We start from the raw sequence: 27501 nt of genomic DNA, 5'->3' as shown, positions 1-27501 counted from the left end.
GATAAGAGCTCATGAATCTAGGATATTTTTCATGACTTAAACTTATATGAACTATCTCTTTCTCTTGGTTTCATTTATAGAACATGCTCTTTCTATAGAAACTGTCTCATAGAAAAGGAGTAGAACTATATATGCCTGATGTACATGTAAAACAATGAATTACATGGTTTATGTCCCAGTTGTAGTCATTTGTTTTGTGCTCTGAGGTCTGGTGACTTTGGATGAATACTGAATACTTTATCTTTTTTCTGAGAAAGGGAGGCTAACAAGGATAAACTAAGTTAAAGCTATCAAAGGAAGCTCCTGGAATGCCAGTACCAATTTATATCACTGTATCTTCTCTATGAGATGAGTAGGTAAAATAAAAGAAAGGCACTTTTTTTTTTGATTTTAAAGTATTATCTCCTAAATCCCACTAATCAAAGCTAAACATTTTGGTATTACATTTTCTTCTGAAAACCTCTCTGATTTTGAATATTGACACATTTACATCACCTGAAATTTCCTCCTGAAAATGAGAACGTTTCATAATGATATCACAAACAATGCAATACAAATACACTCCCTGTCTATATGTGTGAGCAAACATACAGACACATCTCACACACCTAAATATAGAACTGTATGTTTAAATCATGTCATATCCTCACCTGAAAAGCTCCCAAGACGCGGTGCTGTCAGGTCTCCACCATCATATATTTCAAGAGAGTCCCAATTATGTTCAGTGGCAAAGCTGATGACCTGTATCTGTTAAAAAACACCATCACAAAACTTTTTAAACCAACTAGCCATGTGTATTTTTAAATGTTCTAGAAACAACAAAATAAAAAGAGAGCATGTCCCAAAGAAAATAACATAAGCAGATTCAAAGAAAAAAAAACTGAGTGAAAAAAATGTAAATAAAACATTAACATTCACTTTTTAAGTTGTCGTAACTTTTAGAAAATATGACATTAGGTAAGTAAAACTGATTTTGCACATATGTTGCATGATTATAAATAACTACTCAAAGTCTAAATGAGCAGGTAATCCAGACAGTTACAGACTTCTCAAGTGCCTCAGTGACATTCTGGCAGCTAGAAAGGGCTGGTATTTGCATACCAGAATGAAGGACCAGGACATGCTTTAGTATTCTACACAGTTAAGAAAGCTGCTTGTTAACCATTTCTCATTCATACCACCTTGTAAAAATAAGTAACATACAATAAAGCTAATCAAAGAACCATACTGAGAAAATAAAAGTACAGATACTTCAAGTACCTCCAAAAAATGATTTTACTAACTGCTATTTTCTGACACTTGTAGAGAAATAAAAAATTACTTCTCAAACTGAACCACAAAGTACTTAATATTCCATACTTGACAGAATATAGACTTGCCTGAATACCTGATCCCTCAGTCACTATGATTTTCCACACACAATTCAAGCTGTTACCATAAGGTTCAGGGTAACCTGGTGAAAGAATAGTACCTCTCCGCTCAGTAAAATTCCCACTGCATGGCACTGAAAGAAAGTATTATCATGAATTATTATAAAATCTAAACCACTTCAGAGAACAGAAAAAGTAGTAACAATTTTACTAAACCAATTATAATAATTCCCTTTTGTAGCATAAACACATAGACGTGAAGCAATGAACTGAACTTAGAAAGCAATGTTATCTAAAATACACAAACGATATCAAGCATAAGTTACAACCTGCATGAATAAATAATTCAGAAGTGAACTTCATTTTGAGTATGTGCAGCCTAGAACAGCTTAGCAGCACAGCCTAATCATGTCTTACCTGAGAGTAACAACAAACTGTAAAGACATAACATTAAACAGTCATGATTGACAGAAATCATGTGAACTTACCCACAGCCTAAGATAGTTCCAATATTGGATCTAGCTGGTAAAGCAGTGTGGTACATTAAATATTTTTACTGTACACGCAATTGCTTCTTTAAGGTTCAAGAAAACAGAACTAAACTAAACAAAAAAACAGAATACACAAAAAATAGGACACCTACATTTATTTTTAGAACATTCTAATTATAAATTCCTGTGACTATCAATGACTTTTGGATATAAATTCAAAGAGGGAAGAGAAGAAAACCTTTCAACATTTACCAAAAAAAAAAAAAAAAAAAAAATGAAGTGCTAAACATTATCCCATTGCAGGTCTGTTGACAGAATGAAGAAAATTATCTACACTTCAGAATTTTATCATTATTCAATGTAAACTATACTTTTACTTCAAAAAAGAAATCATCATCCTATGCATCATAGAAATATACAAGTACTGTGTAATAAAACAGGTAAAGACACTTCTGGAGAATTAAATTCTGTCCTGTACTTCAAGTTGTAGATGAGTCATGAAAATAATGAATGTTCAAGAAAATGTGCATCACACTTGCTCATATAATCTGTCATTATATAAAACACTATACTGCCTAGCAGCCACCTGGTGCTCAATTACTTTTTGATATGGAAAACTGATCTTTTAAACTGAGCATGACTGATATTAATCGAAGGAGAGTGAATATATGTGTTAAACACTGTCTTCTCAAACAGTTCCTGAATTCACATTCAGAGACATGTGTGACAGAACAGATGACTTAAATGAATTGCTTACCTACACAGCTTGGTACTGTGTCATTCCACTGAGCTAAGGCATTAGGTACAGACTGACATCGGATAGCTTTTGAGCCTTGTAGCAGATAGCCAGGACTACACTCAAATCGAACAACAGAGCCTGCTGAAAACTCGGAGCCAATTCTCCTTCCATACCTAGGCTCTGGCACTGAGCTACACTGCGTATCACTTGTGCGTGGAACAGCTGCATAAAGAGAGAAAGAAAAAAGAGCCATAAATCTAAATGACAGCCATCATATAAAAAATAAAAAGATCACTAAAAATGACCATTATTTCTTGTAGGACAGAGCTTAATTGGAATTGTTCCTTTTATTTGATCTGCTCCTGTATTCTCAAAGAATGGCTTTTAGCTGGATTGTGGGTTTGGGCTGTGACTATGTACAGTCACGCGAGTGCTGTGGCAGCTTGGGAAGCAATTGACTTTGGAAGCAGGTCCTTGGGCATGACACGACCAGTGGGTGTTTCAGCTGTCCTCTTTAATGACAGGATATTATACCTATCACCTATTTTACTTATTAAATACAGAAATTTTGGCTTCTCATTAGGAGTTTCTCATTAGAAGCCAATAAAAATATTATGCTGTCTATAATCAGATATAAACCCCATGTAATACTATACAAACATTTATCATATTAGAGAATACAGAGTGATAATAATGTACCCTCAAGGCTATTTCAGTGTTTATAGTTAAAACCAATTATTTTTACCAATAATTTCTGAGAATTTATAAATCTGATGTGATACAAGAACAGCTAAAAGACTAAGCAACACTGAAAGAACAAAATAATAAAATTAATTAGAAGCCCATGGGTTTATTCTCCCTTCGGTTTTCTTATTTATAACCACTTATCTATAACAGGCATTTTTTTGTACTTTCTGACTTTTGGTATTGTGCATGTTGTTTGTGTATCAGACTTGTTCTTTCAACATTTCATTCTGCAGCTAGCTAGTAAATGCCAATTTTTAAAAAATACATATTTATAGAGAATATTATAGAATTACAATTTGTGTGCAATATCATCTATGTTTTTACACTATAATAAATGTACCTTAAAATTAACCTCATTAAATATAAGCCATTTTTCTGTGACAAAAGAAAATTTTTTCTGTTCAAAAGCTTTGTTTGATCAGTTTGGTTTCTTAAAAAATTACTTTCAGGGGACCACCCTATCTACATATGAATAAGTAACACCCTGAAAATTGCCTGCCATTTGCTCCTTAATCAGCAAAGATACAAAATGGTACAGAAAAGAAAAAAAAAAAAGGAGAGAGGTTTAGACTTTATTCCTGGCAGATATTCAGACATAATGTTTCTGGCTTAGTAACCTATTTTAAGACTAGTGTAAATGTAATCAGTTATATTTAATTTTATTTTACAATCTTACATTTAATTTTTTTTCCTGGCTTGTAAAAGTGAAGAGCAAGATTTCTACATATTTATGTGCACACCTGTACTACACCACCACCACCCCACCCCACAATCCCCAACTTGTTCAGCGATCCCAGTCACTAAGTAAATGACAAGGTGTGTAGAGCCTATATATACTTATTTTGATATTGATAGCTTTATGTTTTTCCTATTTCTTATACTGTCATTTGCTCTTTTCAGAATCATAATTATTTAAGTGCAGTAGTTTTAAGTCCTGGTAAGTGCTCTAAAAGTTAACATTTGTTTACAAGGTGGATACAGAACACTAATTGACATCAATTCTATCTTAAATTTAGCATGAAATATATAACACATTTTATCAGAGCACTGGAAGTTCTCATTTATGATTACATTAACATTATGTTCTACCAGTCTTCTGTATCACTATTGAGAATAACAGTTAAGTTTATCCAAGTATTAGTGAATGCAGAAAAATGCTTTTTCAAAGAAGATTTAGAAATAACTGGTACTAACAATAACAGTACAATGCGTGCTCTTTTTATTAATATGCAGTGGGTTGAATTTTCAGACAAGGTCATACGGATACAGTAACACTTGTTTTCTTCTAAATCAGTGGTTAGATGGTTGCAGAAGATTTTAGCCTTGAAAGCTTAAGGAAGTTATAAAATGTATCAAGATTGAAAGAAATTGTCAGAAGTAACTAACATACTCCTGGAATGATAACACAATACAGTAAAATAAAAGCAAATGCATTTTTCAAGTATTTTAAATGGTTAAATACTTCACATAGTATAAACAAACCACTTCCCTTTCAGTAAATTTAATACACCTGTCTTTGTTCAAATAAATGGTATTTGGTGATTAAGTTTTCAATGGGACCTCAGCATCACCCAGATAGTCTGTGAAACTTGTTAATGCATACAGTTCTAACCATGGCAGGGAATTGTTCAGCACTCGTGGAAAGATAATGAAGAAACTACAGTTCAAAGATTTCACAGAGTCACAGTTCTTCCTGACATTACCTGCAGACCAGATGCAGCCTGCCAGGTCAATTCAACTGACCGAGACTGCTCTTTTTTTTCCATTCTTTTATTGGGACTCATAGCATTTTCTCTATCAAATGGCCTACTGTACAGCCACTGTTTTATTCAGACATCTTCTTCTAATTGTATAATGACTTTACAACTGAATAGGCAATGATGGCTGCTCACATATCCAGTCATATGCACAGAATTACAGGTTTGCCACATAATTAGACATTAATCCACAGAAACACCTCTGGCCATAAGCAGTTGTTGCCTCAAATATCTTTGAGAAGAGGCACTGCATGCTGCTCTGGCTGGTAGAAGTTGTGGCATGTGAGAGGTTGTTCATACCAGCTTCAGATGAAGCTGCCTGTGTCTGGTAGCTCATGACCTCCTCCCACACAAGTCATCACTAAAGCCCCTGCTAGTTGAACCTTTCCATGTGCCTAAAACCTTACCTGTGTTCCTAAGAGGCTATATGACCTTAGTGAAAATATCAGCATCACTCCTGGAGTATTTTTAATTCATTTTGTGGAAGAAACTCTTGCTCAGCCTTTTCTGGGAATACTAGCTTTCTCTGTTTTTCATCCATTTCCTCAAAAGGAACTAAGGTTCAGAAGAAAATCTTTGCCCAGATTCTCTAACCCTCACCTGGAGTCCACATCTGGTGAATCAGTAAAACAGCTGTGAAAAGGTAAAGGCCCTTTTTTAAGAAGCATATTAAAGAATATCCTATAACTGTCAGTAATCATAGCTGGCAATTTGCATACATGCATTTGTAATCCAGAATTTTTTGTGTAATTAGCATTTTCAGTACCTCTCAACAAAGGATGTCAAATCATCTGGGTTAATTATAAAATTGCCTTATGATTTTTTTTTTCCTATGAGCTAGCTATCTCTGCCATTATGGCAAATGTCGGGGCAATTTACTAACACTCTTAAATTAGTCCAACAGTGGTACTGCTATGTGCTTCATTTTGAGACTGAAAGCAGCAGCCAGTAAACTGCCATGGCAGCCACAAACAGCCATGGCTAAAGTTGTGTCAGATTATTCTGTTGTTAGCAGGAAACACCCAATGTCATGTTTAAATAGACATTTTTCTCAGTTTTTTCACAGTTTTTACTAATACTCTATCAATGGTTACAGCGACATAAGAAATGCTAAAGATGCACAAATAAACCATGCCATTCAATATAAGAGGCATCATTTTTCTAATGCCTTTTCCCCCTGTTTTAAGAACTGGCTTAAGAATAAATGTAATGCAAGCCAGACATAAAAACAAAGTGAGTTAATCCCATAGTGCTTAAAATAGAATTTTGATTTAAGTAATACATGGCAAAATGCAGTACTGTTTCAAAACTCCATTAAAAAATTAGGAAAACAGATGTGTGTGTCTAAAAGGTGACATGGCTGAAAGCCCAGCTGAAGTGCCTCTACACCAATTGACTATTTCAGTTGGAAGGGACCTACAATGGTCTTCTAGTCCAACTCCCTGAGCAGTTCAGGGCTGACCAAGTTAAAGCATGTTATTAAGGGCATTGTCCAAATGCCTCTTCAACATTGACAGGCTTGGGGCACTGACCACTTCTCTAGGAAGCCTGTTGTAAACTAGGACATAATGTTTCATGGTAACACATATGGAAAATAATACTAGTTACATTAGCAGTAAGTGTCTGGACATTGGTTTTTTTTTCTTGCTGCAGATTAGAACAACTTAATTGTTAAAGTCACATTCCTCTTTTATTCTTGGTTCCCTTTGCCTTTCTTTCACAGTTCTTCCTCATCTCAGTATACTAACTTTGTATATAACCATACAAATACCAATTTGTATGGTAGATCAAGGGAAGGATAGGAAGACAAACAGTAAAAACCTGTCAATTTTTGGGTGGTGAAAAGGTCATTACTTTGCTTTTTAGGGAAAGAAATTTGTACTGCTGTAGCCTCAGCTATATACAAACATATACTATTGTTTCTTAAGTGATATCACAGTAGGAAAACAAGGGTAAGATAAACCTGAAAAAATATAATTCCCAATCTTCTTAAATATGATGGTTCCTAACATATTTCAACATACCTGACACTAATATTCTCAGTGACTGGAAATTCATTCAGTCTGATAATAAAGATACCCTTTACCTTTTGTATGAAATACAAGGAAATATGGTCATCTGAGAAAAAGAAATGAAGGCACAGATGACATGCATCTATAAAGCTTTTTAGAAAATGGCATTACAAAAGCCATCAAATCTGAATCAAAAGCTACAAACCTTATCTGTTGCTTGCTCACACAAGAATGTGAAATAATGCAAGCAGTAACTTTCTTTCCCCTCTAGCCTTCCTTCTAGCTTTTGCCTATAGTGTCAGCAACCTAGACTTCTCAAGCAGTATCACAGAGACATTTCATTTTCTATAGTAATTATCCTCCATCTTTTAGTAAATGTTTCATACTGCTGTGAAACAAAATTGAGATCAGCCCAGTGGAAAAGAGAACAGGAAAGAAGCTCAACCTGCAATAGAGGTTGATAAATAAAATGATTGACTTTGCAGACCGGATTACTGTGTTCAATGTTAGCATGGATGTTATTCTCTGGAGTGTTTATAAGGGTAGCAAGAGGCAGTATTTTGAAATATGATCACATGCTTCAAAAGAAGAGAGAAAAACTCAAAATGATACAGCTTACTAAACACCACTAACTCATTAACTAATATATGTATACATACAAGTGTGTATTAAATAAAGCTCTAAAATATATTTTAAAATATATTTTAAAAACTAGATATTCAAATAGCTTCATGATTCTCCTGAGACAAAGTGGCTCTGGCTTGACCCATTTTCTACTGCTGTAGAGAACATTTCTCATTTTTTTAAAAAAATCTATTTCTTACAGTTTGAAAGTAAATGTAGTCCAAAGAAATGACTGAAACGAGGCATATCATTATCCTCACCTGGAGACTTACTGTTCAACAGCAATATGTGTGTGTATGTATATACATGCAGCTAACAGTATTGAGGTTTTGTATCAATATGAATTCTTTAAAAGCAGCAAAAAATATCTAAACATTTTAGGCATATGAAAACCAAATAGAATAAGACACATAGGTGTCATTCATATGCAAATGGATTATAAGAACTCAGATACTGAAAGCTGTTTCCTAATTCCAGAAGTTTATACTCCCCCTCTTTTCTGATTACTTGTGCATCATAAATTTAAAACAAGTAATGCTTTTGATGTGTAAAAAGCAGACTGTGTAGTCATGGTGGTATTTTTCTATTAACATAGAAGTAAGAAGGCTTAAAAACATCATCCAGGAGTTTGAACAGTCCTAACAAGCTCCTTACAACTATGGAAATATTCTTGAGCTGAGATGGTTCTTTCCACTAATTTGCTGTGTCTAACCATGACTGTGCTCCAACAAAAAAACCTCCACCAAATAATTATTTTGAAAAGAATCTTGATAATATTACTTAAAAATATCCAAAACTACTTTTACACTTCAGTTTAGTAAAGCTGAAAAGGAAAAGCTAGTATACAATAAACCACAGTGTTTAATGACTGTCTCATTAAGCTCATTGGGTACGCATGCAATACCTTCAGTGAAATGCTCTGAAGCCCCTTGGGGACTACATTTGTTGCCTGTACAGGTAATGAACCTGTAAGCACTGCTACAGGTGTCACCAGACTGCATTCTCCAAGACACATGGATCAGCTTAGTGTACAAAACTGCCTAGCAGCACATTATCAGACTTGGGCATGCTGTCTCATCCTTGCATTTCAGCTGCAGTGTGCAGACATGCATGTAATACTTCCTCAGGTTCAGTTGTGTCAGGAAGAGACCTGCAAGTCACACATCTGCCACCCTCCATTCAATACTGAAACTGCCTCATGGTCTCTGCCATGCCAATTTTCCCTCCAAGCTTTCCAAGAAGACAGAATGTCTTAGCAGCCTGAACAAAACCTGTTGAAACATCATTGCTGTGACATCAGCAATACTAATACAATTAAGCAAACTCTCCAAAACCTTGAGCTGAGCTACAGATATTCATGAGGTAAGCCTGAAAATGTCTTCAGCTCTTCTACCCTCTCTTTGTGCTGTTACACTGAGGAAAAGTGATGCAAAATCCAAGCTAACCTTAGTCTAACTAACTCTGAAACTGTAGGCAGTAAAAACATGTTAAAGCATATTCATATTGTTTTGACACTATGCTGCCTATAGATATCCAGAACTGAGATTTTCTTAAGTACTTGAAAATATTTTCTTTATTTTTATTTTTTCTGTATGTCTCCAGAAAGCTGAAATGAACAGCACTTCTAAAGACTTCAGGTGAATGTAACAAAGATTCTCATAATATCTCTTATGCTGTACTCCCTTAAGTCATTACCTGTCAGTACAGAACAAATCCCAAAATATATTATTTTTATTGTTTTTGTTAGAAAATGATCACTTTCATATCGTAACTGTAATTAGATGGGGCAAAAGGTAAGTATAAAATAGATTTTAAGTGTACAATTAAGTATAAAAGTAAGAAATCTTTCATTTAATTTTTAATATCTGTTTCAGGTAACTGAATATTTCTTCACCAGAAGCACAAGACCCATTTTCTGTGTCATTATAGTGCCTGAATAGTAATCATGAATTGTTGGAATGTTGATACTGTGTAAGAAATCTACTGATTTTATTTTTACTGATTTATTGAATTCCAAAATGCAGCTAGCAATTCTGGGTGGATTTCCAATGCCTACTTGAAATGCTGCTTGGTGGCATGTTTTCACTGTAATATCAGGGAAACGTGGCTTTTAACAGAGATTAAATATACACCTCTTCTGGTCCATGGCAGTCTAGCAACTTAATCCAACTCAATACAAAATAAAGATGTGTATCTCCTTTTGCTCAAAACTGAATATAACAGTCACTGTGTTTAGAAAATAAAGTTCTGTGGTCTTGTCCCTACTCATTTTAGTCAAGCAGAACACTGGGTAGATTTAATAGACATTTCTATGAGATAATGACATAGCTACAATGTGGCAAACTGCTCACAAACAGGGAAGAGTCGTTTGTGATGTTGATATAGATGCCAGCTTGGGCTATAAGTACCACAAGATGAAGCTGAGGAATGGGCATAAGGTTAGAACTAAGGTGAGCAGACTTTGACATCTTCATGAAGTTGGTACATAGACTCTCCTAAGGAGCAGGCATGAAGGACGATACCGGTGAATTTTCGAGTGAGATTTGAGAGCCCTGGAAGAAATTATCCCATTGTGAGGGAAGACTGGGAATTCAGGGAGAAAGGGCTAGACCAGGAGCATTTCAGCAATTTAAACACACAAAGGAGACATACCATCAGTGGAGATGAGGACAGGTAATATATCATGAGTATGACAGCATTGGTTAGCTACATAGAAATAAAAATTGGGAAAGACCAAGTCCAGATGGAGCAAAGACTAGCAAGGGATGTAAGGGAAAAAGAGTCTACATATACATTAATTACAAAGGGAAGTTCAAAATCTATGTGGGTATGTTCATTCATTGTGGGGGATGGTGGGATATGTGGACAATCTAATGACAAATTATGCAGAAAATATTTTAAAAGTATTTTAAAAAATATGAAATGTCCTTTTTACCTTGCCTTCACAGTTGTCACTACACACTTTTACAGTCTAAGGAGGACATGAACATTCAGCAGCAAGGGAGCAACAGACTACAGACTGCTGAGAGAGGCTGGACATATTCAGGTCCATGGGGGCAAAAAGGATTCACTGGAGGCAACTGGAGTTATGAAGCCAGTCTACTATTAGGAGAAGTCCCTGACTGTTGAAGAAAGGTTAAGACTATACCTATATTTACAGAAATATTTTAAGACCTAAGAAGAATTCAAAATAATACACTGTGTGAGACTGGCACCAGTGTCTTCCTTCAAAAGCAGTCATGTGTACCTTGGTATACGAAGTGGAACCCCCTGGCTGTTGCCCCACTCTTGGCACTGAATCGCAGAAGAATTTGATTAGATGTAGCCAAAGGCAATGTCTCTCCTACAAATAAAAACAGAAAATAAATATGAAAACAAACAACAGTTTTAGCTCTTTAGAATGTAATCAAATATACTGTTAAAATACATAGTTTTTTGTTTTCTTTTATAGGTAAAGAAAACAAATAACTGCGTGAAATTAAATTTTCCATTGGAGGTTTGAAAACTTGTCAGAATAAAAAGACTTCATGATTCAACAACAAGTTTTCTGACATTTACTGCAGCTGTTGGAACTAGAACTCCAATAAACTACTTGTCTGAGGAACCCTACCTGCCATCTGGGGCCAAATTCATCAGAATTTTTGGTTAACTTCTCTTTGTGACTGAGAGCTTTACCTTGCCTTGCAAATTGCAAAACACATTAAATGATTAAAAGTGTTTGAAAACACACCACAGGTGATCTTCATGTGATGTTTACCATTTCAAGACAAAAACTGAAATGTAGAGAGTGAATCCATGACTTGGTTTATGTAGTTGCTTCAAAAAAATATATGGTCACACATTAATTACATTATTAACTTTCTAATACCATTTCATACTTCATATATTGACTTGAACATTAATAATAATGATTAATATACTTTATCTCCTTTCCTGAAATATCTGTCTACAGTATGATAGAAGTTCAGCAATGAATCACCACAGACATTACAGTACTTTTACACTGCAAGGATGCCACTCCATTTGGCAACTGTTTTTATTCTCATCGGATTAGATCAATCCATATTTAAGGAAATTCTACTGAAATGAATGATAGTGCACTAATTTAAAATATCATAGGTAACTGGGTGAATAGGATTTATAATTCTTTCACTTAGATTAGGTTTATATTATTGTAACTATCGATTCTGTGTAACAGAATCCTATCCTAAACCTATGTAAATCAGATATAAGTAATGAGTAAAAATCACAAGTTTAAATTCCCTTCAATTATTTCCCAATGTCTGCTGTGAAAACAGACAGTAGTTTCAACTTTTTTATGTTTGATGCAGTAAAATTAGTTGTTTAGATGAGCTGTCTCTTAAATTTAAAGATTAACAAAAAAATGTTTTGTTGCAGAACTCCTGCCAATAATTTAAAAAAATATTAAATTAATTTGTGAACTCTTATTATGACACAATCATCTAGGATTCACCAGAGGAAAATGATGAGCTGAATTTTTCAAATAATAAAATGTTTCCTGTATATCAAATAGATACGTTACATTCTTTTAATATCAAATACCTCTCCAATAATTCAAAGTGAACACCAAGAAGCCATTGAAAGACCTGGACTGCAAAAGTCTTAAACTCATATAAAATCCTCTAAGTACTAGGATTGTATGACAGAACACATTCATAGCTGCAGAAATAAATTTATATATTATCCACTTGAGATGAACATAGTAATTATCTATACATATACTTGAAATTCTGGCTATGTTTAAATCCATGTAAGTTTAATTATGATTTCACAGGGTCAACATTTTGCTATAACTACCTGAATGCAACAGCTGGCCTGCTTTTAGTCTAAGAGTATGTTTGCATACAGATAATTGCATTTTGTGAATACAAGTAATTTGTGTTTAAATTAGACATTCAGAAAATGTAGATGTGTATTTCAGAGTTCAGGGGCAGAGAAGATAATTATACCATGCAATCCTCCCTCTTACATAAAGATCTGAGAATTTCATTAAATTATTCCTGCACTCATCCCAGTGATCAGTTCTTGCCCAAACCATATGTTTCCAGATGAAGGTCTTGACTTAGAACGGTCTTCCATTTCCCTTGGCATCATGTTCCAATGATTTTATTATTGTATTTCCAAATGAAATTCATAACATTCTCCTGATTTATTTTTTCCATACTGAGCTGTGTAAGAAATGTATACTTCTTTTCTTTATTACCTACCTGAGTGGGATCCAGACAGCGAACTAAGAAGTCTAGCCTGAGAGTTTTCTCCATCAAACAATTCTGCCACATCATTCAAAGTTGTCTGAAAATAGGCAAATTGTCCAAACACAACTACATGAGAGAGAAGGGGTGGGGGAATTAAAAAAGAGAGAAGATAAAACAAGAACCTAGACTTTAAAAACAAATTTAATGAGATCTTTTGTTTTTCTTAGTTAGCAGTGGGTTCCTGCATGAATCCTTTCCAAGCTAATTTATTGTCTACCATGATAAAACAGCTGCAGTAAGCACAAGAACCTGATGTGCTTTTCATTAATTTGTATTTTTAATTTTTTAAAAAATGTCACCCAATCACCCCAAAAGTGTGATCTCCAGTCAATCAAGATTTATTTTTTTTCCCTTATCGCAGTTATCTATAAGAATAAGAAAATGGAATATCTAAAAGGGAATGTTTTTTATCAAATTTCATTACCAATCTTAGCGACTATTAAGGAGCATATATTGTCATATGATTAGTTGCTCATCCAGCTTTAATCTGAGAAAGTTGTTTAGAATTTTTGATTTGGCTATTTTTGTAACTCTCTATTAGTACTTATTTTATCAGAAAGAATATAAAACCTGATCAAATACTAAAAAAAACCAATGTGCTACTGGTTTTGACATATTGCTACACTTAATTTGCACTTCAGCTGTAACTAATTTAAAGTGTATTAAAAAAATGAACCATTTATACATCTCACTAGTAAATATCAAATGGTTCACTGGATTCAAATATCAGATAGCAATAAAAACATGAAGTAAAAAACCCAATAAAATTAAGTCAATAAATACATGACATCATCACTGGCCACCCATATTTTATTGACAAGGGAAGAATCTGTTTTAAAACTATACCTATTCCAGATTCTGTATACAAATCACAGCTCTTCAATGCTATCCAAATTCTGTACAGATTATATTTTCCAATTTCTTGTAAAGTTCTTAATCTTTTGAAGTTTTTTTTTTACAAAAAAACCAAAACAAAACAAGTTGTGTAGTCCAATCTCCTGATTTTTAAAAGCAGTGTTAACTTTGAAGTTAGACTAGGCTGCTTATGTTTTTTCTGGGCAAATTTTCAAAAGCAGCAAAAACTCTTCTTCCAGCTACCTGTACATAATTGCTGTCATGGTGAAGAATGCTTTCCTTATGTCCAGTTGGAATTTGTTGTGCTACAGCTTGTGACTACTGCCACTTGTTCTCTTACTGCGTGCTTCTGGAAGGAAGGGTCCTCCACTTATCTTCTCCAGGCTGAACTTCCTTCAACTTTTCAGTTGAAGTACAGTGCTTCAGTGTCCTGATCATCTTGCTGGCTCTCTGTTGGGCTTGTTCTAATTTAGCAATCTGTGCCTTGTAATTTGGAAGCACAAAACCTTAGACATACTTTCCAGATTCTACTTCATGAAGGCTACAAAGAGGGAAACTACCTTCTTTCAACTTGCAGGCTACATCCTTGCTAATGCAGCCCAGTGTGCAGTTAGTCCTCATTGCTGCAAGGGCATCCTTAACTCAACTATTATCAACTAGAAGTAAAGTTATTGCAGTGTTCTTCAATCCTCAAACCTATTAGAACCACTAAAAATGTCTCTTTTAAAATTAAAAAAAAAAAAAATAATCAAAATTGAAAAAGGACTGGTTCTAAGTTGTGTCTATGACCAGTACATTCACGTAACTTTTCTGTCAGGCCCTCTTCAAGTCAAGACCATCAGGAGATCCAGTATACAGAAATCATTTATCACATACTTGCCAAGAATTGTAAATGTTAGCTATAGATCCTACTATTTTGTGTCAGTTTTTCTAATAAATAAGAATAAAAATATTTGTTTAGATACTTGGTGAAAAGGTTGCAGAAGTTTTAGATAGCATATGGAAAAATATGAAATTTTGAGCATTATTTAATAAAATCTTCTAAAGTATGACAATATCCAATTATTCAATACACTAATTAACAAAGTTAAACACAATGTAATTAAAGAATTTCACAACTACTGTTATGGGCCCAGAGATACTTTGCATGTTCTCAGTCAGGATTTCTAGTGAACAGTATTTAATAAAACCTCTAATTGGATAAATGTATCTTTCTGTAAAGCTTCAATAGCATTTCACTGTATCTACTGTCTTCAGGATCTAATCACTCTGAACAATTTGATGGATCCTTTCTGTAAGTTGCAGCCACTTTCTTATTTTACTCGTTATTTTTTTGCGTTCTGTACAATTGCAGGCAAAAAAAATTACATCCTATCAAATCTCACTTTTTCTTGTAGAAAAGTAAAAAATATAATAAACAATACAGAGTACTTTTAAACTTCCCTATAGTACAAATCTCAAAGATTTGTGTTACTCCCACCCCAACAACACTAATAACTTTAATATGATATTTTTTTAAGAAAAGGGCAATAACTAATTATAATATACTTTATTTAATAATTATATAAGCATATTTCTTGCAAGTATCTACTGTGCAAATGTTTAGGGTTCGTTTCTGAAAAAATGTTTCTGAAATGTAAGTACGAACTTTCTAAAATGATGAAAATTGAATTAATGATTTTCTTACTATAAAGCTGTGAACAAAGACTGAACAAAACCACTAAGCTGCTCTCAAATGATAATAATAATTACTAATCTTTATCATCATCATTAAGAGTTCAGTACTAGAATTACATTATGAATTATTATTAGCAGGTGTAAAACTTTTCCCCAACTCTCAACATGTAAATTTCTAACTACTTCTGCAAGCAGCTTTCAAAATTCCTTGGTGAAAAAGCTGGTGAGACCTTACAGGTTTCATGGCATATAGAAAGTACCAAACACACTAAAGTTGCTGTGCATTCAGTCTTTTAGTAAGTAGCAAAATAGATCTTATTGCTATTTGTCTAGACTTGAATTAAAGAGATGTGCTTTGCAGAAAATCATGCCCTGCATACAATTGTACAAATTTTAGAGATTTTGTCCCAGTATTTTGACACATTGAAATGATTAGTTTTGTGATTTTTCAAAAACATTTCTGGTACTTTTATGCAAAATTGCTTTCTTTTCCTCCACTATACTTGTTAAATATAATCCTACTCATCTTGCCCTTGTTAAAACATGAAAAACGAAGTTAAAACATAAGAGAACACTTGATGCTTGATCTTTGACAACTGATTTTACTTTGCAGGAAGCCTGAATGAATGATTATCCTGTGATGAATGATGTAATCACTGAAAGTGTTTAGGATAAGCTTGGATAGCAGACACAGATGGCTTAGCTGAAGTCCATTGATTACTCTAGGGAGAAGTAAAAGGTCAGAACCCTATAATGGTTTTCTATGTCAAGGATACATTTATTTTTGATAAGCAATTTGCAATATATTGAAAATCTAAGGTCACTATTGCACATGAAGGACATTTGAACAATAGAACAATGATTAACAATTGATAAATCAGTAGAAGAAATTCTTACCAAATTCTTTAGGTACAGTTATTGAATAAAGGCAAGTCTGTCCAGCAGTGTAATTATGAGGATAACTTGGTGATAAAACCACTCCCTCTGATCCAGTATAGTGTCCTCCACATGGTGCTGGAAACAAAACAGAAAAAAACCCATGTTATATTAACTATAGTTGTATTAGTTCAGTCTGAAAATGAAAATCTAAAGATTACAAAGTGACAGTTCAGTGCTTTTGCTTTTTTTTTTTGGCTTTCCAATAACAACATATCTAATGGTTCTTTCTCAGCATATAATTTTTATTAAAATTCCTTCAAAATTAAAGTATATGTGAGTTTTACTTGACTACAAGTATTCATACAGAAGTGAAAGTATAAATTATTTAGTTGAAATAAACTGTAAACACAGAATTTAGGTGATTTTTTTTTCTTTTATTTGGATACATATATCTGTATCTATGTATGCATCCATGTAAAAAAAATGCTCAGAAAAAAAATATGGTACTGCATAAATAAATAGCGTAACACAATTATCTTGGGTCTCAGAGGAATGCATAGATACGTTAACAGTACCCTGCACAGAATGCCATGGATTCTGCTTTGTGAGTGTATGATTGAATTGCTTTGCTTTTCACTCCTTTCTAGATGATTATCAAAAGAGCATATAGATTATGTATATATGCATATAAAACAGAACGGAAAGAGTAAGAGAAGTTTTTACAGCTAGGGAAGTTAGAAGGCATATTTAAAGACAGTGGACCCCCAACCTTCAAGATTAGCCAGGTATTATGTAAGTAGCAATTCTGCCTGTATCATCAGAAAAAAAAGTAACAACATACATATGGTATTTTCCTTCTATGTGTGGACAATAAATGCGACATGCTAAAGGACTGCTGGATTTGCCAATTATAACTGAAAGTATTACATCATAGAAAGTTTGGGTTTCAAGGATTTCTCAGGAAAAGCCAAAGCAGGGAATGGATGAAAAAGATATGTGCTTTTGGAGAAACAGAAAACATAAGGTGGGGCTATCGTTAAGTTAAAATACCTCCTTGTGTTGGATTTTGAGTAAATACAGTTCTATACATTGAAAACAAATTATTGCTGTCACTCTTCTCAACTTTTGAGAACTAATGTAAAAGCTTGTCTTCTATTAAAATCTTCATTAAAATGTAAGTCATAAAATATGCAATGCAGTGCTCTTTTGTGTCAAATGATTTCATCAAACACTACTAAAAACTATGGATTTTACAAGAACAAAAGATTGTTGTACAATGTTACCTCACCCAAGAAGCCAATAATGAAATTGTTTTAAAAATACATGAATAGGTAAATTAAATTATAAAAAAATAGAATAGTCACATTATTTCTGGTTTTAAACCAGGAAAAGATCATTGCATAATCTAAAGAATTACTTTCTACTATAAGGAACAAAGTAAACCAACATTATTCCACTCTGGGAATCTTACATATAGCAGATTACATTTTAACAACTGCCTGGAAAGTAGCTCTGAGAAGGACCTGGGGTCCAGGTGAACAACAAGCTCATTGGTCCGAGGTTATCAGCTTCTGGCTGTCATAAGCTCATGTGCTGCAGGACTGTGCTTAGTGAGTGAGGGCACAGCACCTGCTTTGGTCACCCTTGGCTCCTGGCCCATCTGCCCTTGCGGAGCACACCTGGGCTTTAAAATCACACCTGTAATATCTCTACAAGTTTAACTTCCTTATACAAGCAGCAAGTAATACTACAAATCTGTGGGTTTTCTTAGCTGCTTATATGAATTATTAAAAAATCCAAAGTAATAATAGAAGATGAGAAATTTAATCTATCAGTAGGCTGAGTAAGATTATGTGGCTGAGATTAAAATCAAACATCACAAGGAATCAGTTCATGCCATGAATTTAAAATCTTTCTATTTCTTTCTCTTCTTGCTTTGAGGATACCAGAAACTAAGCCACAAAGTCTGTCTTCTGATTACCAGATGAAATTCTTAAATCACGAACATTTAACTGGAATGGAAATATGTCATTTATGCTTAGTTTAGAGCAAATTCCCAAGTTATGGAGTTGTAAAAATGTTCCCTTCTAAAACGTGTTTTCCTATTGTTAGCTATGTTTCTGATAAGATATATTTGATAGTATCTACGGTAACATCTTTGTAGTATATTCATTCTGTAAGGAAAACTTGTGAGTGCTTAGGCTGAAAAAGATGCAAGAAAAGTTCTCTTGTAGGTTAAAGATGTAAAATTTATCAGTGCAGTGCTGTGGCAGTCAAACATATCCTAAACAGAGCTCTCAGGTTTAACTGTAAGTAGTTTTTGTTTTAGTGAGCCAAACTTACATTTTCAGACAGTGTATTTTAATAACTTCATCAAGGAATCTGAAATTAATAATGAAAACAGTATGCCTGAGACTTTCCATTAGTGCTTCAGAACATACCTACTGGAAGTTGCCAACTGTTACCTAGATAACTATGAAACTTGTTTTCATCATGTCTGACTGTAAAATGCTACCTTAAAAAAAACAATAAAAAACCACACCACAAGGAAAATAAGTTTAATTAATTCACTTAATCTGGGTAATTTACTTGAAGTGCATCATTATCAGACATCATGAGGATTTGTTATACAGCACTCATTTTAGGTTCTTTTTCATGCTTCAAAACTTGTAATGTTTTTCATACAATATTTTAAAGAAGTTCAAAAGAGGACAATTAAATATAACTATAAATAAAGAAATATAAACTCAGAAAACATGTTAAATTGTATCATGAGAATTTTTCTTTGATGTTTTCAGTTTTGATTGTGTTAAGCTGTATATTACAAAAGGTTTTTATGTGACAAAAAAGGTATTCCTGAGAATATTTTGGTTCTGGCCTCCTATATGACTCCTACCCTTAAAATGATGTATAAACATGCTTTATATAATGCATCCATATTTCATATCTATATTTAAACATAACATAATTTAGTTTGTTTACACTTTCCACTCACATAATTGTTCTTTAAGTTATTAGTGTCTCAATTTCACTCAAAATCATGCCCTGTGACAAAAAAGATTCTTTACTTCCTTTAGATCTTTGGCACAGCCATCATTACAGTACTACGGTAAAATAAGACTTAAAGGGATCCAAAAAGCTCATGCAGACCTCAGCAGTCTGTGGTTCCCCTATAACTCACAATTTCAGATTTACGTCCTTCTCATAAATCAAGCCTATTACAGAGTTATTTAAGACTCCACAAAGGAGTATAAAGAAATATTTTTTTTTATCTGAAATAATTTACTCAAAAGTGTAGCAGCTATGTAAATGATACTCTAAAAATCTCCATGCCTTAACTGAAGTCTTATATAAGAGTATGTGTTTTAAAACGGAACACACAGTAAGCCATACTAGATAATCAGATTTAAAGTATTTCCATGTGTAATCCAGTTCAGTTTTACTCAGGTTTAGCAGTGTCAAAATACCCAGTCTTTCAGTTAGTTAGTTCAGCAGAAGTTTCTGCTTCTTTATACACCCAGTGTTATTTAGAATAGATATTACAAGCATCTCAATACTGCATTAATTTTCACTTTGGAGTAAGAATTATGATTACTAAGGCAGAAAATTAAAGTGATGTCTCAGAATTATGGGTAACTATCTTTTCCTCTGTCCCTTGTTTCAGCATTTGTGTTGGATAAATATAGAACAATTAAAAAATCAAAAGAAAGTTATGTATACTATTTTCAATAAAGCACTAAATTTTTTATGTTGAAAAATGACCTGTAAAATTTTAGGGGTTTAATTATCTATTGGATGAGCCTCAAAATGAACTCAGTGTGAGAATGCTGATGTCTACTTTGTTAAAATATAGGAATAGTTTTAGAAAACTCAGGGAGATCTTACTAATGTTCATAAACATTTGACGGATGGAAATGAAGAAATGGGAGGAGCCAGACTCTTCTTAGTAGAGTCCTCTCACAGAACAAAAGGCAAAGATCAGGAATTAAAACACATGACATTCCATCCCAACAACAAGAAAACACTCTTCTACTGTGAGGTTAGTCAAACACTGGCACAGGTTGCCCAGAAAGGTTGTGGACTCCTCATTCACAGAGAAATTCAAAACCCAGCTAAACACAGTCTAGTTCTAAGTGACCTTACTTGAACAACAACATTGGAGTAGGTGATCTCTAGAGGTCCCTTCCAGCTCCAGTGATGATACATACAGAGGTCTGTCCAGGAGATAAGCTACAGTGTAGGTCTGAAGACCATTCAGGAGGCAGAGTCAAAACCAGAACTTCAAACAGATACATATAACATAATTCAGACAAGGAGAGAAGGCACAGGGCTGAGTTTAAATACATCTCCTGGTCCTTTAGGCAGGGGTCATAAGTGAAGATCCCAGCTGAAGCTGGTCAGGGTAATTAAGACCTATCTGCTTTCAGGCAGGGCTATACTTGCAGGTATTAAATTAAAGTCTACATAATCTTATGTTTTAATATTCTGTGATTCCAATGAATAATAAAAATAATGACAACATCAGAACAGCATCACTAACAATAATAATAAATATGTATAAAAACAAATTTATATAATATCGATCAGTATATAAACAATAACATAATGAAAATGTGTCTAGAGTAATTTCATTTTTTGTGGGCAAATCTGTTTAACATATAGGAAATCCTGTTACTCTAATCTGAAAGGCTTAGAAATAAATGATGCATACTTTTGCATTATTCTGGGTTCTCTGTTCCACTGGTAAATTACTGGTTTTCTTTACAGAGTGGTTCTATAATCTCCATACCTTTCCTTAATTTTGTATCATCCATAATACTGTGGATAGTCTGGCCACCTCTGAAAAGATGAGTTTAATTGATTCATACATATGTGTGCATATGTATATTGTGTTTGTATATGTGTGTATATATGCATATAAAAATGTATGTGTGTTTCTCTGTGCGTGTATGTAGAGGCATATATTTGCACTGATAAGATCACGTCTCAAATACTGAGTTCAGTCTTGGGCCCCTCACTACAAGAAAGCTATTGATGTGCTGCAGCACATCCAAAGAAAAGCAATGAAAACGGTGAAGGATCTGGAGCACAAGTCCTCTGAGGAACAGCTGAGGGAGCTGGGGTTTTTTAGCCTGGAGAAAAGCAAGCTCAGGGGAAGACCTTATCACTCTTTACAACTACCTGAAAGAATGTGGATGTCAGTTCTCTTCTCCCAAGTAACAAGTGATAGGACAAGAGGAAATGGCCTCAAGTTGCACTAGGGGAGGTTTAGGTTGGATATTAGGAAAAATGTCTTCACTGAAATGGTTGTCAAGTTTTGCAAGAGGCTACCCAGGTCAGTGCTTGTCACCATCCCTGGAGGTAATTAAAAGATGTACAGTGCCTAGGGATGGGGTTTAGTGGTGAACTTGGCAGTGCTAGGTTAATGGTTGACAACAACTATCTTAAGGGTCCTTTCCAAACTAAATGATTCTATGATTCTCATGTTGTGCTTGTGTGTGTGTGTCAGGGCAGGGATTACAATCCCAAGTGCCTGAAATAATGTGAGACTGAAGTCTAGTAAAGTGGTGTTTTCATATCTGAATTCATGAAGAGTAGTAGCCATTAAGCATCATGAATAATCAACAACCCACTGCATCAGTTTCCCATGCCTTTTTTATTTAGGAACACAAACATGGACTTAGGCTATAGCTACACTGGACACTAAACACTACAAGAGCCTGGCCTTTGGCCTTCAGACTAAGCAGCAAGTACTAGTACTAGTACTAGTACTACTACTGTCACTTTCAGCAACAAATGTGAGTGACCTACCAAGGACAGCCTCTGTCCCATACTTACTCCTGCACTGTGACTAAGAAATTTTAGTGTTATAAGGTCTGGACCAAAATCATGCCTGGAAATAGTCTAACAACTTAAGTCCATAACTTAACCTGTTCCCAGTCCCCAGTCCTTGCTCTGAGCACAATGCAACTAGTATATGCATAAAGTTGCTACATTCTTTTAAAATGAAGTTCAAAATTGCTATGGCTAGGAAGGTAATACCTGAAAACAATACATACTGAGATTATGTGGGAGCACAGATAAATCACTATTATTATAAATCAGTCATATATTGAAGCATCATTTGTTTGAAAGGACTGCCCCTACTGGCAGTCTAAGAAACAATAAACTGGCAATGGATAATACAAAGAGAATAAAAAGACACAGTGGATAGGCCAGTAATACTTCACAATTATTATTTAGTCTATTTTATATGGATTCTCATATAGATCACAAAGCCTTCCACTAAAATTGATGTAAAGGGGAAACCATGGAAACTTACATATTACATTATAATCATTGTTGAGAATGTAAGAATAGGCGTTGATTTCAGAATTTAAAGATATTTTAAAATAGTTAAAACAATACATTAGTGACTAAGGTATAGTCCAAAACTTGTATCATCTTCATTTTTATTTTTTAAATTCAGATTATTATTTTTTTTTAATATAAGCTATATGTGTATGAGCAGTAAAAATATCCTCAGGGAGGCCTCAGGGAGTGAGAAACTAAATTCACTGGGGAACAAGGGAAATGGTAAGAAAGCAGTACATACCATTACAAGATGGCAATGCTCTGTTCCATGCTGGCTTCCCATCTGCACCAATTACACACGTTATAGTTGAAGGATCAATAATCTTATATCCAGAATCACACTGGTAAGTAATAGTTGAACCAAGCTTAAAGTCTGTCCCAATTCTTGTCCCATTCATGATGTTTCCAGGATCAAAACAAGCTTCCCGTGGCTTTTCTGTTAAAATAAAGTAAATCCATATAAAGTTTCAATTTTTTTTAAAAAAAAAGAAATTGAAATTGAACATTTATCAATTTTTTTTCCAGCCAGTTCAATTTTTTCAACAGCTTATTAATTTTTTTTTTCTTGTTTCTGTATGCTTACTATAGGACCATTGATGTTTCCATTAGATTGGTTATCTAGTCAAGGAAATTATACTGAGAGGATCTAGCTAACAGTATTTTCTTCCTACCTTTTGTTATTAGAACTCTCAAAAAGCTGAATGACTCCAATGAAGTTTAATAGTTCAGAAGAAAAACAACCATTTGTAGAATTCACCACTTAACACTATTATGTTTTTTAAACAAGTATCGTGCTCAGAACTAAGTAACTTCTGGTCAGAAATCTGCCATACTATACATTAAACAATAAAAATGTATTGTTCCTTTATATTTTGTATTTTAAAAGATCTAATAACAACTGGAGCTTGAAGGCTGACAAAATAAGCACAGCAGTTATTTTCTGGCACGAGTTAATAGGTAGGAAATCTTTAAGTCAACGTGTGTATAGACATTGGTGTTAACAAGACTATGATTTAATTCATCATCTTTAGCAAGGTAAAAAATCAAAGAAAAGGGTTGGGAGAAATAATTCATATTAGAAATCACTTTTTTTCAAGAATATGATTGAATGATCTTCAAACAGAAATGGATTAGGCATAGAATATTCTTTACAAATAAACAAATGAAAACAAAATATTCATATTACTATACTGTCAATAACTATGCAATATTTTTTCCTACAAAAGGCTCAAATGCAACTCAGTCCCTTTAAAATCTATTAAAATATTGTGTAATATTACTTCTATAAGCAATATTTTGCTAAATATGTGAGCTCTTTAGTAGGGAAGGATGCACCTAATATTATAGGTGGCAAAGATTTTTTATTAAAAAATTCCAGACAAGTTCATAGTCAAAGTTTATAGCATGCCCCCTTCTGTTTATAATAAAACACTTATTTTAATGAACTACTTTAGGAATATTATCAGAAAGCAATACAAGATCCCCATATCAGAAATGTAAAGCTTGCCAAGGCAATCACCTGTGGTGCAGACACATTCCGCAGGAAGCGGTGGGTGGTGTGGGGGGTGCCCTGAGCCAGGGAGACCCCAGGGGAGCACAGAGACCTACCCAGAGCTGGCAGCCCACAGGAGAGCAGCTGAGGAGGCGTGGGCAGGGCCAGTAGTAACTAACACGGCCACCCCCACTCCCAGAAAAGGCGGCCCTAGGGGGCGCCAGCGACCAGGAGTGGTGACCAATGCATGGCACGTCACCCAGGGCAGAGGTGTAAGAAGGGAAAGACTTCCTCTTTATTGGCATCAGCCAACCTGATGTGCTTTCTAGAGAGCTGTGCTGCTTACCGGGGGCTTGTATCAGGAATATCACTGAGAAACTACCAAGACTCGTACAGTCCACTGATGATTTTCCACTGTTTTTATTTCACATGGGCACAAATAATACAGTCAGGAGCATCTGAGGAGCGTCAAAAAGGATTAGAGCCCTGGGAGCAGCAGTAAGGGACTCCAGAGCACAGGCAGCTTTTTCATTAGTCTTCCTGGTCAAAGGGAAGGGGTTTGAAAGGACCAGTTTTGATGTGGCAAATCAACAAATGGTTACAGGACTGGTGTCACAGTCAGGGGTTCAGTTAGGTAGACCATGGGACTTGCTTTGAGAAACCTGGTCTACTGGGGGCCGATGGGGTTCATTTCACAGAGAAGGGGAAGAGCATCTTCAGTCATAGGCTTGCCAACCTCTTCAAGAGAGCTTTAAACTGAAGTTGCTGGGGGAGGCGAACCTTAATCCACCCCATACCTACCAATTTTATGCTAATGCCAGCAAGAGACGCCCAGAGCCTGCAGAGGAAGGAGAGCACCTAAAGAACAACACAAAGGAATTCCAGCCACTCCAGCCAGTAAGTCAGCTTCAGCAGGGGCCCAGCTTAAACGCCTCCACGCAAAGGCACATAGCATGGGGAATGAACAAGAGGAGTTAGAGGCGTGTGCACACCTGCAGGATGACAATATTACTGGCATCACAGAGATGCAGCCGTATGGTTTGCATGACTGGATTGTTGGAATGGAAGGATAAAAGCTTATTAGGAAGGACAGGCAGGGGAGAAGAGGATGGGTGTCACCCTCTATGTCCATGACCAGCTGGAGTGCATGGAGGTCCATCTGGGCATGGATGAAGGGCTGACCAAGAGATTAAGGATCAGCATTAAAGTGAGGGCAGGGACAGGTGACATTATAGTGGGGGTCTGCTACAGGCTGTCCGACCACAAAGACTGAGCAGATGAGGCCCTTTATAGGCAGATAGGAGCCACCTCACATTCACAAGCCCTCATACTCATGGGGGACTTCAAACACCCAAATATCTGTTGGAGGGGCAACACAGCAGGGCACAAGTGATCCAGGAGGTGCCTGGAAAGGGCCGACAATAACTTCCTTCATTAGGTGGCACAGGAGACAAGGAGAGGTGCTATACTGGACCTTGTTCTCACCAGAAAGGAGGGGCTTGTGGAGAATGTGAAGCTCAAGGGCGGCCTTGGCTGCAGTGACCATGAAAAGGTGGAGTTCAAGATCCCTAGGGCAGCAAGGAGGGAGCACAGCAAGATCACTACCCTGGGCTTCAGGAGAGCTGACTTTGGCCTCTTCAGGGATCAGCTTGCTAGAGTGTCATGGGATAAAGCCCTGGAGGGAAGACGGGCCCATGAAAGCCAGTTAATATTCAAGGATCCCCTCCTCCAAGCTCAGGACCAATGCATCCCAACCAAGATAAGTCAGGCAAAAATTCCAGGAGGCCTACATGGATGAACAAGGGGCTCCTGGATAAACTCAAACACAAAAAGGAAGCCTGCAGAGGGTGGGAGCAAGGACAGGGAGCCTGGGAGGAATACAGAGAACTTGCCCAAGCATCCACGGAGCAGGTTAGGAAAGCTAAAGTGCTGATATCAGTAAATCAGACCAGGTGCATTAAGGGCAACAATAAAAGATTCTATAGGTATTTTGGTGATAAAAGGAAGACAAGTGAAATTGTGAGCCATCTCCAGAAGCAAGCAGGAGAGCTGGTTACCTGGGACATGGAAAAGGCTGAGGTGTTCAATGACTTTTTTGCCTTGGTCTTCATGGACGAGTGGCCCAGCCATACCACCCAAGTCACAGAAGGCAAAGGCAAGAACGGGGACAATGAAGAACTGTAGGAGAAGATCAGGTCCAAGACCATCCAAGGAACCTGAAGGTGTACAGCTCCATGGGACCTGATGAGATGCATCTCATCAGGGTCCTGCTGGAACTGGCAGATGAAGATCAAATCATATTTGAGCAGTCATGGCAGTCTGGTGAAGTTCCTTCGCATGGACTGGAAAAGGGAAACATAACCCCCATTTTTAACAAGGCAAATAAGCAAGACCTGGTGAAGATGAGTTTGCTGGGGATACATTGTGCCTGACAAATTTGTTGGCCTTCTACAATGGGGTTGCAGCGTAGGTAGATGAGGGAACAGCAACTGCCATCATTTACCTGGACTTCTGCAAAGCACTTGACACTGTCCCAAGTTACATCCTTATCTCTGGAGAGACATGGATTTGATGGATGGACCACTCAGTGGACAATGGATTGGCTGGATGGTTGCACTCAAAAGAGTTACAGTCAATGGCTTGATGCCCAAATGGAGACCAGTAATGAGTGGTGCTCCTCAGGGGTCTGTATTGGGACCAGCACTGTTTAACATCTTTGCCAGTGACATGGATCCTGGGATCAAGAGCACCCTCTGCATGTTTGCCAACAACACCAAGCTGTGTGGTGCAGTCAACACACTGGAGGGAAGGGATCTCATCTAGAGGGACCTAGACAGGCTTGAGAGGTGGGCCTGTGTGAACCTCATGAAGTTCAACACGGCCAAATGCAAGGTCCTGTATGTGGGTCAGGTCAGTCCCAAGCACAAATACAGGTTGGGCAGAGAATGGATTGAAAGCAGCCCTGAGGAGAAATACTTAGGGGTGCTGGTGGCTGAGAAGCTCAGCACGGCCTGTCAATGTGTGCTTGCAGCCCAGAATGCCAACCGAACCCTGGACTCTATCAAAGGAAACGCGGCCAGCCAGTTCAGGGAGGCGATTCTTTCTCTCTGCTCTTGTGAGATGCCATCTGAGTACTGCATTCAGCTCTGGAGACCCCAAGATAAGGACATGGACCTGTTGAAGCAAGTCAGGTGGAGAGCCACAGATATGATCAGAGGGTGGGAGCAC

At 35.9% G+C, this 27501-nt stretch overlaps 1 protein-coding gene and 1 long non-coding RNA gene across 7 annotated transcripts in view; one reads left to right on the top strand and one right to left on the bottom strand.

Moving 5' to 3' along the window:
- The window catches only part of CSMD1 (CUB and Sushi multiple domains 1), a 1231811-nt gene that overhangs the window by 188726 nt on the left and 1015584 nt on the right, over positions 1 to 27501 (bottom strand). For all 6 annotated transcript variants that reach the window (XR_013928146.1, XM_080387724.1, XM_080387722.1 and 3 more), the window contains 7 exons: positions 23023 to 23217; positions 16446 to 16562; positions 12969 to 13082; positions 10988 to 11083; positions 2619 to 2822; positions 1380 to 1504; positions 651 to 747 (listed from right to left, as the gene is read on the bottom strand). Coding sequence is in view for 5 of the 6 variants with exons in the window: in XM_080387724.1 (XP_080243850.1) it covers positions 651 to 747; positions 1380 to 1504; positions 2619 to 2822; positions 10988 to 11083; positions 12969 to 13082; positions 16446 to 16562; positions 23023 to 23217 (948 nt within the window). In the remaining variant the exon portion in view is untranslated. The remainder of the gene's footprint in view (positions 1 to 650; positions 748 to 1379; positions 1505 to 2618; positions 2823 to 10987; positions 11084 to 12968; positions 13083 to 16445; positions 16563 to 23022; positions 23218 to 27501) is intronic.
- LOC308064000 lies at positions 6878 to 12955 on the top strand. The gene is made up of 3 exons (XR_013928150.1): positions 6878 to 9102; positions 10689 to 10875; positions 11192 to 12955. It is a non-coding gene; the product is annotated as an uncharacterized lncRNA (long non-coding RNA).

Source organism: Falco punctatus, assembly GCF_963210335.1.
Source record: "Falco punctatus genome assembly, chromosome: 5".
Taxonomy (NCBI): Eukaryota; Metazoa; Chordata; class Aves; order Falconiformes; family Falconidae; genus Falco; species Falco punctatus.
This window is presented reverse-complemented; position numbering and strand designations above follow the sequence as displayed.